Genomic DNA, 13,935 nt, shown 5'->3' with positions numbered 1-13,935 from the left:
TTATTTTCATATATTCTTTCATTTCTCAACAAGTATGAAGAGAGTAGGGGGAACACTATAAACACTGTAATAACATGTCCAAAATATCAAAAAGTATTCTTTAGATCTATATATTAGATGAAATGAATGTTCAAAGGCAAAGCCTTAACAACACAATAACTAAGAAAAAATATTTAATTGGAAATGAAGTGACCAAAGGTGAAATGACCAGGGATGAAGTAAATGGGAATGAAATGACTGGTCACCGCTGATGAGAGCCATGATTATACATTGCTCCCCCCACCACTCATACCACTGAAAAATACTTTCTATTTTATATTATTAATTACAGATGTTCTTTCCAAGAAGAAGATTTATTTGATTACTTCCTTCATGTATCCATTTTTCAATCTAGTCATTCATGTTAATTAGATACTTAAACTCCACCTCTTACCATATTGAATAAGAAATGAACATTTAAATTTGTGTCTTTCTGAGTATTTTATTAGGTTGCGTTTTTATATTTTATAATTAAGGTATAGTAGTGTGGTATCGATGCTGGACTGTCATTCAGTTGTCTTGATGGCCCCTGTTCATACCCTGATTGCTATCATACCCTGTCATCCTGAGGGAAGTTTGAACTAGGCAGTAGATAGTCTTCAACTCTGGAGGAACATCCGAAACATATAAAACAATTTACTAACAAACAACAATTACTCCATTTTCTTTTAGCCTATCAGTGGAGGTGCAAAGAAAATATTTAAAAAAATGCCTTTCTTCATAAATAGCTGTCACACGTACACATTATTACAAATTCTTTGTCCTGTCCTTAAGGATGAACATTTTTTTTCTTAAATTTTATTTTATCCTATTGTGCTCCACAAATGCATCACAAACATGCACGCACACAGGTGGAAATACACTTACAATTTCATTTCTAGGCTCACTTCTATTTCTAGATTCAGCACCTATCTTTAGCCGCCTCTTATAAACAATCAAATTTGTTAGTCATATTAGTGTTCCTCCTCCTTGAGGCTCTCTCCCACTTATAAAAAAAAAAGAAAAAGCTTAAATGCCCATCCCTGCAAAAAAAAAAACCCACTAATGCCTATATTACATCCTCTGACATTTCTTTGACTTATCATTATATTAGAACCTTTTGCTCTCTCCGATATATAACAAACATTCCCTTTCACACTTTGCAGTTATTGGTTATTTTAAACCATCCACACACTTATGCTTTCATACAGCTATTCCTTGGTTTCAAAAAGAAATTTAATTTTTGCTTTTATAAAAGCGTAATTGTTTATTTTGAGTGTAAAAAAACAACAACATGAAAATGAAATGAAAACATAAGATGATAAAAAATGTGAAGTTCTATTTTGACATTGAAGGTGAAAAGTGTTAAGCCTATCCAAGGATATTTATGTTAATTATAAAAAATCTTATATATTTGAAAAATAGAATCTAAGTAGTAGAATTATTAGATTATTATTTTGGATTTTATAATACACACACTTGCACATATACAGGTTTGTCAAATACAAAGTATCTCTCTTTTTATGTCTTCTGAGTTAACATATATATATTTTAAATACAAATTTAACACATTATCTACATTTCTAATTTTGTGCACTAAATACAAAAAGATGAATTCTTAAACTTAAAAGAGCAATTATATCAGCCATAATTTGTATTCTTATTCACTTGGATCAATTGTGCTACATATAATAATAATAATAATAAGGCTTGTCTTCGAGTCCCAAGATAAATGAGGAATGCAGTATTTCCTGTGGCTACGCAGCCCCAGCTATGACCTACATATCTCGCCACATTAAGGGAAAGCATAATCGTTGTCAGCCGGTGGTCGATTGAGATTTTCTTTTTGCTGTCTATGCCTGTTCTCTGCAGCGGATTTTCTTTTGGTTATTACCCATTGACCCACCCACCTGGGAGACAGAAGCACACGACAGAGCCTTATGGCGTCATGCAGTGAAAATTGGCCCACAAATTGCTGAGGACAAGAGAAGTGCGCTGGCAAAAGAAAAGCGTCAGAGAAAAGAAGCAAGGCCAATGACACTAGCTCCAGCTGGTAAAACCTGCCCAGTGTTCAACTGAACATTCCGGGCTCACAAAGGTCTCACCTGGAGGCACAATAAAAAAGTGGTCTTCTTTGAACCCATGCAATAACATGTATAAGATGATAAATTTGAATAAAACCAAACTTTAACAAAGGGTACACACACTCAGGTATTTTATACAAAAACTTGATAATTTTTTCAATTAATTTTACAAAGCTTCTCTTATATCAACTCACTCTCTCTGTCTGGTAAAAAGTTTGTAAACATTATTCCTCCCACACCCAATCTCGGATTAAGCTGAAATTTCTTAAACCTGACAAAACAAGAATCAATAAAAAAAAATTAACCAATTAATTAATCAACTATTGATAATTATTAATTATTTTGTTTTGGTATCAAACAAGAAAAGAAAATGTACTTGACTGATGTGGTGGTATAAGTTGAATTAAGTTCAATTAATATTCATTTCTAATTGAAATAATATTTGGTAAACATTTTTCCATCTTCAACATAAAGCTGTGAGTTATCATCTCATATTTTAATGTATTTTGCTATATTGTTTTCATTAAAGTGTTTAATGAGTGCTTGTCTTTTAACAGTTCGCAACCTTCAGTTCTTCCAACTTATCTTTTTGTCTACATTTCTAAAATTTCATTACTTATTCTATTACAGACTGGTTTCTTGCAGTAGTTTTCTTCCAGACATTAGCCTTACCATTTTACATAGTTGCATTAGTGATGGCGATTCTACAGAACTTTTCTCCTCGAAGATGGCTTAGAACACTGCGAATTGAAAGGTTTCGGAGATTGTTGCATAAAGACAGTGAAACTCCAGAAGATTTAGCATTTGTTGCAGGTTTGTATAACTTTAATTGCTGATAAACGTTTTATTGAAACCTGTTGAATGATTATTGAAATTGTAGTTGGAAATAAATAAATCTAAGTTCTTAGCTTATCATGTTAAATTAACCAAAGTACTTCATGAACTAAACCCCCCCCCCCCCCCCCCCCCCAAAAAAAAAAAAAAAAAAAAAACACTCCATGGCTGCAGTGGACATTTTTTTCTCTGGCTTTCTAACCCTTTACATCTTTGACATTTGAAGAAATGCAGAGGAAACAATGGTCATTATTAAATTTGCTGTCAATACTAACATTGTTAACCAGATTCTGCCATCAAAGACATTATCAGTAAGCAGTGAAACACTTTTGAAAATATTTTGCAAACAACTATCTTAAATAAATGTTTATAATATGAAAGATTAATTAATTTAATATCTTAAATACCATCCTACAAATGTAAATAAATAAACATAGGTATTAACTTAGAGCTTGCAAAGCTTCTCAATTAAACATCACAATATGAAGTTTGGGAACGCAAAGTTTTAAATCAAAATTGTGGCACTCAAAAAAAACACTGTTTTTCATAAAGATTTGTAAAAAGGCAACTACAACTCTAATCCAAGGGACAATTTCTGTACAACAGCAACATCAGATCTAATTACAGTATATAGTTTGTATTTGTCCTTGCTGCTAAGATATTTTTATATTTTATTACTTTCATTTAAGCAGATAAGTAAAATAATCTTACTTTTTCTTTAAAGGTTTTCTAAGTTTTTTAGCCATTATTGTCTTCATGATTATGACCGCGGAAACTGTGTCTAAAGGAGCTTATTATTCTTGGGGCTTTGCTATGTCGTTCACTGGTGCCAGCATTCCTGTCATTTCTGGAGTCCTGATGTGTAAGGCACACTCACCAACATTTAACCCACCTCAGCAGCCTCCAGAGCCAAGAGTTGTTCACACTCTTTCTCCTTCAAACTCTAGAAGAACAGCACGCAGAGCTCCTGAAAGGAATCAAAGAACTGAGAGACTGCCAGATCGGCGAAATCGAACATAGTAGAAAAGTTCAAAAGACTACCCGTGATAGTAAATCTAATTATCTGTTTTATTTTACATACAGATTTATTAATGACACCTGTTGACAAGAAATTCATGTTTTTTTTTCTTGTTGATTGTAAACAAATTTAAATGTACAGTATAAACATTGTTTTTTGTAAATAAAGAACAACAACTTTGGCAGTTTTGTCATAATACTTATTTTACTGCTGATTTCATCAAATTTGCTTCAGATGTATAGCATAAGGAACATTTGTATTTCAAAGATGCACATTTAAATGTCATAGTTTTACAATTGTATTTATTATCTTTGTTTCGTTATTTAACAACCGTAAATTTGCATTTTACTTGACCATGATTTGTTTGTTGAGTCTAAGACCACCATTTGGTGCTATTATTATTTTTTAAAGATTTTATGGCCTCTTACACAAAATGGATCCATAGTTTTACTTTGTCAACAAAATGAAATTTGAAAAACTAAAGCTTGTATTAAAATTCCTAACATCATGATTCCCAACCTTTGTAGAGCAGGTGTTCACAATTCAGGACTATGCCTCGACTACCTCTAAAAAATATAACAATAACTCTATATATTGACCTTATCTAATCTTTAGTTAAATGGTAAATATGATCATAGAATTTTTTATTTATTATAAATTAGTATAATTGTAATACTTAACAGTATTGTCATAGATCTAGGATTACAATTACAGTTTATACAATGCATATTCTGAAACCATAATTATCATTAGGTAAGGAAAAAACTAAAATTTTAAGGGCACAAACATCAAACATTATTAGAAATATTAATGAAATTAATGGGTGTATTTTACTTACATATTTGACTGCTGCTTGTTTAATGATTGTTAAAAAAAATGAGCTACTCTGTACTTTAATTGCTTGAGAAAACAAAAATGGTAAGAATTTACCTATGTTTAATTTTGATGAAATCCTGAAAGTTAATCACCAGAGAAAAGGTTGTAGACCATGACCTCCTTCAGTTGCAAAGGGAGTATGGATCAGAAGAAGAGGCACCTATGTCACAGACTTAAGATATGATAACACTGCCTTAGATCAACCTCTTCTGACATTGTATAATAACAGATTAGTGGGTGCCATTTTCAATTGTTTCTTATAATTAATGATACATTTATGTGATTGGGAATCATATTTAAAAAAAAAATTACTTATGAACCTTGCAGAAGCAACTTACTTATAATTTTTTGTTATATGGAATGAACAGCATAAACTTACATACTTCAGATTTGTATATTTTGCAAAAAAAGTGTAAATTAATTGTACATATAGAAAGAGCATTTTAATTAATTTTTATGCTTTGTCTCTTACAACTAAAATATTCAATAAGTGTAAATATTGTAAGTACTGAAGAACTAGAAGGTTACTCGTTAGAATGGTTGATTGGATCAACATTTCTGATGAACAAACATTTTTTTTTTTCAACATTTTGCAAACAAATTAGTTAAATTATTAATTTTTTTTAGGTTTCACAGGTTTCTTTTTTTAGTTTAAAAATAAATATAGCTGTTATTTAATTCAATTATTCCTTTCTTATTTTACTTTTTGATTGGACATTTTTTTTTACTTAGAATTATTTGTGTTGGAAATAAGATATAAATAGATAGATAGATAGATAGAGATATATATATACATGAAACTTCTATTGAAAACTTTGCTGTCTAAAAGCTTAATTATTAAAATTAATTTACATTTTTTTTTTGTTTTGAACAAGATGGTTTTTGGGTTCTTAAAAGTAATAAGTGAGTTATCAGATGCCTCAAAGAATTTTGGGACAGAACTACTTGATTACATGCAATTAACCCTTCCATTTTTTAAAATCATTAACCTTAGTTGACTATTTAAGAAAGTAGAAACATTCAAACAGAGTTGCATTGGATTAATTCAATCTGAAACAATGTTTTCTATAGTCACAAATTGTTCTGCAAAGATTGATTGAAGCCATCAGAAAACTTTTTGTCATACATTGTATTTTTTTATACTTCTTATACACATTCATATTATAGTATCTTGGTATATATATATATATACATTTGCATGTTTATATGTAAATCACAGATAAAACGTATTACCATGTGAAATATTTCACTTCTATTTAATCTTCGGACTTCGAAGACAAGTTTCCATTGTTGACTGTCTTTAAGTGCTGCACATTCTTCTGTATGCATAACTTGCTGGTTTAGTAGCTACTTTCTGTACTATTCTTGATACACAGTAGTTATATAGTGTCTTATCACCTTGCCAGTTTACAATCTTTCAATGTGCCTTTTAATTTTATTTGAATTGTTTGATGAGCTTTATTAATTAGATAGTAACATTGTACAGAAAGCTTAAAGAACTTTAAGAAGGTTTAATGTACTCTAGTGAACTGTGCCTTAGCAATACAAAATGTTTCTTGAACAAAATTTTATTCACTTTAAAAAAATATTAGCATTTCATATCTATAGACTAATGTGATGTTAGCATTTCATATTTTTTAGACAAATGTGATGCTGTCTGGACTGGTATTCTTCACCAAGTGACTCTTTTGGACAGAATCTGTCAAAATTATATTTTACTTTACTATAACTTTCACTTTTTGTTATGGGAACTACCTGTACACACAAGTACCGGTATTCATTTCTTATATATTACCACTAAAATATCAATATGTAGATAACACAAAGAGAATCTAAATTGACTACCAGCGGACAACAGTTATGTCTGCTCTGAATGTGGCAAAATATGTAGGTCTTAGCTGGGGCTGCATTCCTCATTAATCTTTCAATTTGAAGACAAGCTTTTTATATAAAATAGTACCCCATATTTTGAATGAATTTCAATGTTTGTAACTACTGACAAAATGTATGTAACTTAATCAACAATCAGAAGTTAGCTTCAAGAACTTACAAACTGACATTTATCCCTTTGTAGCCTGGTATTTTAAATGTTAGGGCTTCCTGAGTTCTCTAATGGGTAATTGACAGTAAAGAAAAATCAATTGTTTTCATGTACTGGCCACATGACACCGTTGTTAAACATTGGCTTAAAAGACTAATTACTAAATTGATTTTTTTTTCTAACCAATCCATTTTACATTTCTTATGAAATTAATATTGGTTCAGTTGGGACAGTATAATAAATAATTCTTTAACAAAACAGGATAACAAAGGCATTGTAAGGTTCCAAGTTAAGCAGAAAAAAATGTCACATTTTAAATTTTGGTTCTATTCAAATTTTTTTTTCAACAAGTGTTTATAAGACTAGAATAAAATTTTGTTCATTTGCGGAAATAAATAGTTCATCTGAATTTCCATAATAAAAGATTCCTTAGGTTGGTGTTAATTCTGAGTTACTATCTAGCTTCTTGCTATGATACCAATTCTAAGTATGGTACTCATATTTGTTACAACTGACTAACATTTGCAGCATTGAGCAAGAGGAATGGAACATTGTCATTTTTTATGAGAAACAAAAATGGTATTGTCAACTGAAGGAGCTCATTCCTTACAAAATTACAACCATTCCAATCGCCCCCCCCCCCCCTTTTTTTTTTATTACTTACCTATGTTTTTTGTCTCTCTTTAAGCATTTAACTGTTTCAACTCTTTTTCGCTATCCTTTTTTCTTCCAAATTTATTGTGATAATTTGTTTTTATGTATGGTACCTGATCCTTTTAAACAAACAAACAAAAATCCCTTTTTTTTTTTGTTTTCTTTTTAGGAACAAATGTCTTAAACCAAAAGAAACTATACCTGGTTTTTGTCTTGATTTATTGTTTAGGAAATTAACATGCATAATGTAGCCAACTTGCTTGAGTACATGTAAAATTTCAGATTTGTAAAACCCTGCTATTGGGATGCATATATTCAAATTGTGATAACATTTATCATATTTTAAAATGTTTATATATATATATATATATATATTGTGTACTTTATTGAGGTTTAGACAAACATCAGGCTGTAATTTTAAGCCCATTTACTGTTATACTTTTTTTTATCCCAAGTTAAATTGTCAGACTGATAAGCTGAAGTTTGCACTTATACATGTCACAGATCATTTGCCTCTTAAAAGTAAAACCATCTTGTGATGTGAAATATGTGTGGGTGTGTATTATGAAACATAGACTAGTAGTACTAGGAGACCTCAGTTTGTGGAAAAAATAAAGACATATTTCATCGTAATACTATCAATTTTCTTTTCTTATAATTTGTCATTTAATTTCATTTAGAATACGTAATGCTATTGGAAAGTTCTCAAATCTTATTATTTATGACATTTCTTAATGCCATTGTATGGAGCATGACATTTCTGACAAAATTATGCATATTCTGTTAACAGCCATTGCTAGTCTTTGATTTATTTGAGAAGCGCATATAATCGAATAACATTATTTGAGGTACAATACACTTAGCTAAACAATAAATATTACTTATATGGTCTTTCTTGCTTTGGATATTACCCCTTAATTTAAATACTCACAATCCCTGAAATTCTGAAAACTATCAGTACAACATGAATGAGAACATTAATTAAATTGTCTTAGTCAAGTTTTGAGTGAAAAAAAGCGTTGTCATATTTTAAGCATTTATTTATTTTTTTTCAAAGTAGTTAGTTTCTTTCCCAGCATGTTATTGGGCAGTAAAGTCACTCACATTTTGAAATGAAAAACATGTATTTGTTGAAGACTAAAACAAGTTGAAAACCAGAGAAAAAAAAAGCGAATTCTAATTTAATAAGATTTATTATTTAAATATAACAATAATATAGATTACCCTATAAAAAGAAACATCATTCATACAAAAATGTTCAAGGCTTTAGATGATAACTATAGGATAACACTAGTTTATATATCACAGTATGGTAAATAAAAAAAAAAAGTCTCAAAAAGTTGTTTTAAAAAGTCATTTGAGGCTGATAATAATTCACAAGCTTTTATTCAAAAAGATATAATTTCTTAGGTAACAAACAAACAAAAATACTGTGAAAGTTGATTTAGAAACATAACCAGACAAAAGACACCAACAAGAAAAAAAATTTACATCCAATATTTAAATATACATAAAGCAGTTTATTCTGAAAAATAAAAAAATATAATAATAAAAATTGTCATTTACACATAGAAGCAGAATATTAAGAAATAGCAACTTAATACACAATTTTGGACTCATAAATTGAAACATTCTCTTGTAAAAAAAAATAATTCATATTTTTTAAAACAAAACATATGGGGTAGATGTAAAATATATAATTCTACAGTAAATAATTTGAAAAATTGAATGCATAGAAGTAAATGTTTTACATCCAGACATCCCTTAGGCTTTCACTGGCAATGGCCCTCAGATCAACACCTAACGATAGGCTGTGAGAAACATGAGAAAAAAAAATGCTTGTAAATCAATACAAATAAACTTCTAACAATAATAACATGCATTTATTTAAAAAATTATGAACACCACTGTAAGTATCTTTACTTACGCTGTGGGGGATAGCCACCTCCCTGGGGATAACCGCCTCCTTGAGGATAGCCTCCGCCTGGTGGTGCTAGAGATACATTAAAGTTTTCTTTTTACAAAATAATTTAAAAAACAAACAAACAATAAAACAAGGAAGAATCATGAAAAAAAAAATGCCTAAAGGAGATTAAACTAAATACTCTATTGATACAAATAACACAATTGTTATGTTTAAAGGTTATTCCATATGCATTGAACAAACAGCTTAACCACTAAAACTTTTGTTACAAATATAGTTTGCTATGGTGTGGAATTAAAATAAAACATTTAACTAACTGCAAAAAACAACAAAACAACAAACATGATAATAAAAAATAATAATAAAAATGATAGCCATGACACATCCCATTGTAAATTAGCATGTTACAAACTGATTCTAGTTTAGTCTGTATTATTTTGTGAGCCTATTGTAACACTAAAGAAAATTAATCATTGAAGTCCTCGTTTAATGTTAGCGAAAAGGCCTTGGCTATGTTTTATCACGCTCACATCTGCAATATTTTAAGTTTCAATATCACTGCCTGGTATGGCCATCTGAGCATTAAAAATAAACTTTATAGAATCCTAAATGCTGCTGGTAAAATCATTGGCAAAAAACAAACCCCATTTGGGCAGTTGTTTGAGACAAACATCTATAAAAAAACTAACAAGATCCTCGAAATAAAGAATCACCCTTTGTGTCAGGATTTTGTGATTTTACCGTAACAAAAAAGATACAAGACACCGATGGCAAAGACAAACAGTCACAAACACTCTTTTGTTCCCCTGGCAATCAAATCATTAAATAAGAACAATCTGATAAAAACTTTGTCACATGTAAATTATGAGTGAGTCTGAATGTACACTTTGGTTTCTTATAGTTATGTTTATTGTTTGGTGTAATGCACAAATTGTAAGACAAATTTCCATACGGACAATAAAGATTATTATTATTACAATTAGAATGAAAAGAAGTAGATAAATATTTCAGCCCATATAATATTTAAGCATCTTACCTTGGAAAGGACCTGAAGGAGCTCCAGCATGCCCATAAGGTGCTCCCCCTGCAGGGTACTGAGCAGGAGGTGGTACATATCCTCCAGGGTACTGGCCTGGTGGTGGAACTCCACCATATCCTGGATAGCCTGGCTGGGCTGGGGGGTAGGCAGGATTTCCTGGGTACTGGCCTGCAGGAGGGTAATGTCCACCAGCAGGGGGCACATGTGCAGGGTACCCACCATGCACACCACCTGGTGGGTAGGCACCATGACCTCCAGCTGGATATGCGCCATGTCCATGCCCGTGTTTGCCATGTTTGCCACGAGGTGGGCACCAAGCAGGTCCACCCATCCAAGGCTGAGATTAGCAAAATGTAAGTAAGTAGGTTTGAAATATATAAATCTATATTATTTAACTATAATTTTACAAATTAAATCAAATTTTGCTTAAAATTTTATTATTCACAGAAAATTAATACTGAGATTCTTAAAAAATAATATATTATTTATGACAAAAATTACTAACTATCTACACTAGAGATCATTGCTTTAAACTTAAAAAAATAAATAAAAATTATATAATAATTTTTGTAAAATAATTTTTGTAATCAGATTACATTAAAAAAGATTAATATAAACTGATCACTATTGTGCTAAAGCATATAAACCATATTAACTTTAGTCAAAAAGGAAAAAAAGATTTTGATGGTTAAAAGTCCTTCAGAAAGAACCCTACAATAGTCCTCAATTGAGATTTGGATAAGGTAAAACCTAGATATTTCTGGTTTGTTTTAATACTTAAATTAATGTAATCAGAGCAAGTTAGACTCTATTAAACCAGCCTGGTGCTTTAAAAAAGAAAAAGGCTTAGAGTTACATAAGATAAAGCTTTGGAGCAGCCATTTTAAATAATGGTATCACATAATAAATAAATTTTTCTCTTAGAAATTCTGAAAGCAATGCAGACCTTGCATTTCACATACACTGGGTGCTTACTATAATTGATAACATATTATATTTTAACCAAATTTGTGTGTGTTTTTTACTAATAGATTTCCAATTACAAATAAATTAAACACCCAAATCAATTTTCATTCATTACAAGCTAGATCTAAAATTTATAAATTAATTTCAATTTCATACTTTAACTATTTGAGTCAAGAACCCAATAATACTTACTGGCATTACTCCATGTGGTATCATACCCTAAAAGAAAGATACCAAATATTTTAAACAAAAGTAAAAACCATAGTTGAATATGTGTGTACATAATATCAGTGCACAACCAAAGTGGCATTAATAGATTGCTAATATACTTATAACTCTAACTTTTAATTTGTAAGACAAATATGCCAGAATTTGCTGATTGACAGAAGATATTCCAATAGCATTTTTGTTAAACTGATTTTATTTGTGAAATACTTTTGTAATCATAAGCATGCTTTCTTGCTTTCACCCATTATCCACACAGCATTCAATGCAGAAAAAAATCATTGTGTAGCAACTAAAAACAACCCATAACAAATCACTGTATTCATAAACATTAAGCCTTTAAACAGGCAGATATACATGTTTATAACACATTACTGAATTCAAATATAAACACTCATATGCTCTAACAAGCTGCGCTATCAACAATTTATTACTAACCCCCAGTCAGCCTGTCATGAATGGTCCCTTCTCAGGTCACTAAGGTCAGACAATATACACACGCATGCATCAACTGTTAATATTTGTTCTGACAATCAAGACTGCACATAAAAGGTTCATATCTTACTCTTTTGTGATGTTTCTTCCACTTCTTTCTCAACTTCTTTTCATGTTTAGGCAAATGACGCCATTCATCATCTGATGAGCCACTGGATGAGCTGCTACTACTAGATTTACCCATTTTTTAGGGCTGAAAGAAATTGTACAAGAAATTCTTTCTACATTTTAAACTAAAATCTGGACAACTAAAGCAATTCAAATTTAAAGATTGTGGTCAGAGATTCTAAAAAGTAATTACCAGTTTACTAATTTTCTTCTACTCTTATAATATTTTTGTCCCTTGTAAGTTTTATACAAATAAAATTTGTACAAATGACAGAATTAAACAAAAAAAAATTTATACAAAAATTATAAAGCTCATGAATAGTCCTTAAATGTTACAGATGAAATACAATGCCATAGAAAGCATCTAGTCTCATTATGGATTGTAATTTTCAAACTTTTAAAATCTGTTTAGTCAACCATGCATGATAAAAGAAAAAAAAAACAGAGACTTAATATTAAACAAACAAACAAAAAATCCATATTCTAAACCTAATAGAGATTTTCTTTCATATTAATACTTTATATAGGCTATAAATAAATGTATATGTATAGATCTACATTATTGGTATTGGCTTGTAAGTATATTGAGCAAGAATAGTTACTAAGCTTTATTGGATTGCGCAAGCCACATAGTGGTTCAAACATGGTAGTAAAAAATAAGACTATAAATAGAATTTATAGACATCATTATCAGACATTATCCAGAACAGAAAGCATTAAAAAAATCACTGCACTATATTACTCACTACTCAGACTACTGAATTACACTTATGTTCTTATAATAAAGTCAAAAAAATTTGACAAAACTAGATCTAATAATAATAAATTGATAAGAAAATTTAGAATAATAATTAGAAGAATTTAATAAGATGTTTTGAAAGAAACTTTAAGTTAATCCAACCACTTAGCATAAAAATACACTTGACTTATACTTTAGTAATTTATAATTATCAGAATTAATGATTAGAGATAGATAAATAATCTATCTAGATCTAATACTACTAGATCTAGATTGACTAGATCTAATTGACCTTTTTAGATTTAGATGATTGATAGGTGACTTGGTCTTGCTTGGTCACTAAAGTCACTTGGTCTAGAGTACTCTAGATTTAGATTTTAGATCTACCTGTTTCAATGTTTGGCTTTTACTAGTTTCACCAATTTCAAGTGGTAACCAATAGATATCTAGATCTACAACTCACTGATACTGATACATCTCAAAAACTGACACTTATACTATAGTTATAGTATAGCATACTATTTATACTAGTCTAGCTAGCCAAGTAACAGGAAAAACAATCAAATACCAACCTGGCAAGACTACAACTACAGTCTTCTATATAGATATACACAAATGTAATATAAAAATATAATCTTACTAGACTCTTAGACTACTATCTAATACTAATGTTTGACAAATGTTTAACTTTAATAACCTATTAAGACATTTCAAAAGACATGAATCACACTAACGCGACCCACCCGAAGCTTACCAGGATTCCGGTTTTCTCTAGATTTAGTTAGTTCTACAGTCCTATGTAAAATCTCGATCTAGACCTATATATAAATATTAAAAAAAATAGGCCAAAGTTGTATTAACTGGTGACGTTTTTGATATGTAAATAAATGTTTTCCATTGAAGGTGTTTCCGTT

The 13,935-nt window shown here is 30.1% G+C and overlaps 2 protein-coding genes across 9 annotated transcripts in view; one reads left to right on the top strand and one right to left on the bottom strand.

The window, feature by feature from the left end:
• The window catches only part of LOC106069132 (uncharacterized), a 23,425-nt gene extending 14,430 nt beyond the window's left edge, over window positions 1-8,995 (top strand). For all 4 annotated transcript variants that reach the window (XM_056019373.1, XM_056019372.1, XM_056019374.1 and 1 more), the window contains 2 exons: window positions 2,733-2,915; window positions 3,661-8,995. In XM_056019373.1, coding sequence (XP_055875348.1) covers window positions 2,733-2,915; window positions 3,661-3,956 — 479 coding nt within the window. In that variant the 3' untranslated portion in view covers window positions 3,957-8,995. The remainder of the gene's footprint in view (window positions 1-2,732; window positions 2,916-3,660) is intronic.
• On the bottom strand, window positions 8,700-13,935 carry LOC106069131 (annexin A7-like). Of its 5 annotated transcripts, none has more exons than XM_013228722.2 (6): window positions 13,776-13,935; window positions 12,245-12,367; window positions 11,647-11,673; window positions 10,486-10,825; window positions 9,453-9,518; window positions 8,700-9,336 (listed from the first exon to the last, which is right to left on the bottom strand). In XM_013228722.2, the coding sequence occupies exons 2-6, from the start codon at window positions 12,356-12,358 to the stop codon at window positions 9,326-9,328; spliced, it is 558 nt and encodes a 185-aa protein (XP_013084176.1). In that variant the 5' UTR covers window positions 12,359-12,367; window positions 13,776-13,935; the 3' UTR covers window positions 8,700-9,325. The 5 variants fall into 5 exon arrangements, with proteins under 5 accessions (XP_013084176.1, XP_013084178.1, XP_013084177.1 ...); XM_013228724.2 differs by having other exon boundaries at window positions 13,765-13,918; XM_013228723.2 differs by lacking the exon at window positions 13,776-13,935 and adding an exon at window positions 13,594-13,733.

The sequence above is a fragment of the Biomphalaria glabrata genome, chromosome 2 (assembly GCF_947242115.1).
Source record: "Biomphalaria glabrata chromosome 2, xgBioGlab47.1, whole genome shotgun sequence".
NCBI lineage: Eukaryota > Metazoa > Mollusca > Gastropoda > Planorbidae > Biomphalaria > Biomphalaria glabrata.
The sequence above is the reverse complement of the archived record's forward strand: the minus strand, read 5'-3'. Positions and strand labels throughout refer to the sequence as shown.

What these genes read in the sequence shown, in the direction of transcription:
- LOC106069131 (XM_013228722.2), bottom strand. Translation starts at nt 12,358, where the DNA reads ATGGGTAAATCTAGTAGTAGCAGCTCATCCAGTGGCTCATCAGATGAT. An exon ending in GGAAGAAACATCACAAAAGA is followed by an intron (nt 11,674 to 12,244) that starts GTAAGATATGAA and finishes TCTTTCTTTTAG; the next exon opens with GGTATGATACCACATGGAGT. An exon ending in TCCTTCAGGTCCTTTCCAAG is followed by an intron (nt 9,519 to 10,485) that starts GTAAGATGCTTA and finishes ATGTATCTCTAG; the next exon opens with CACCACCAGGCGGAGGCTAT.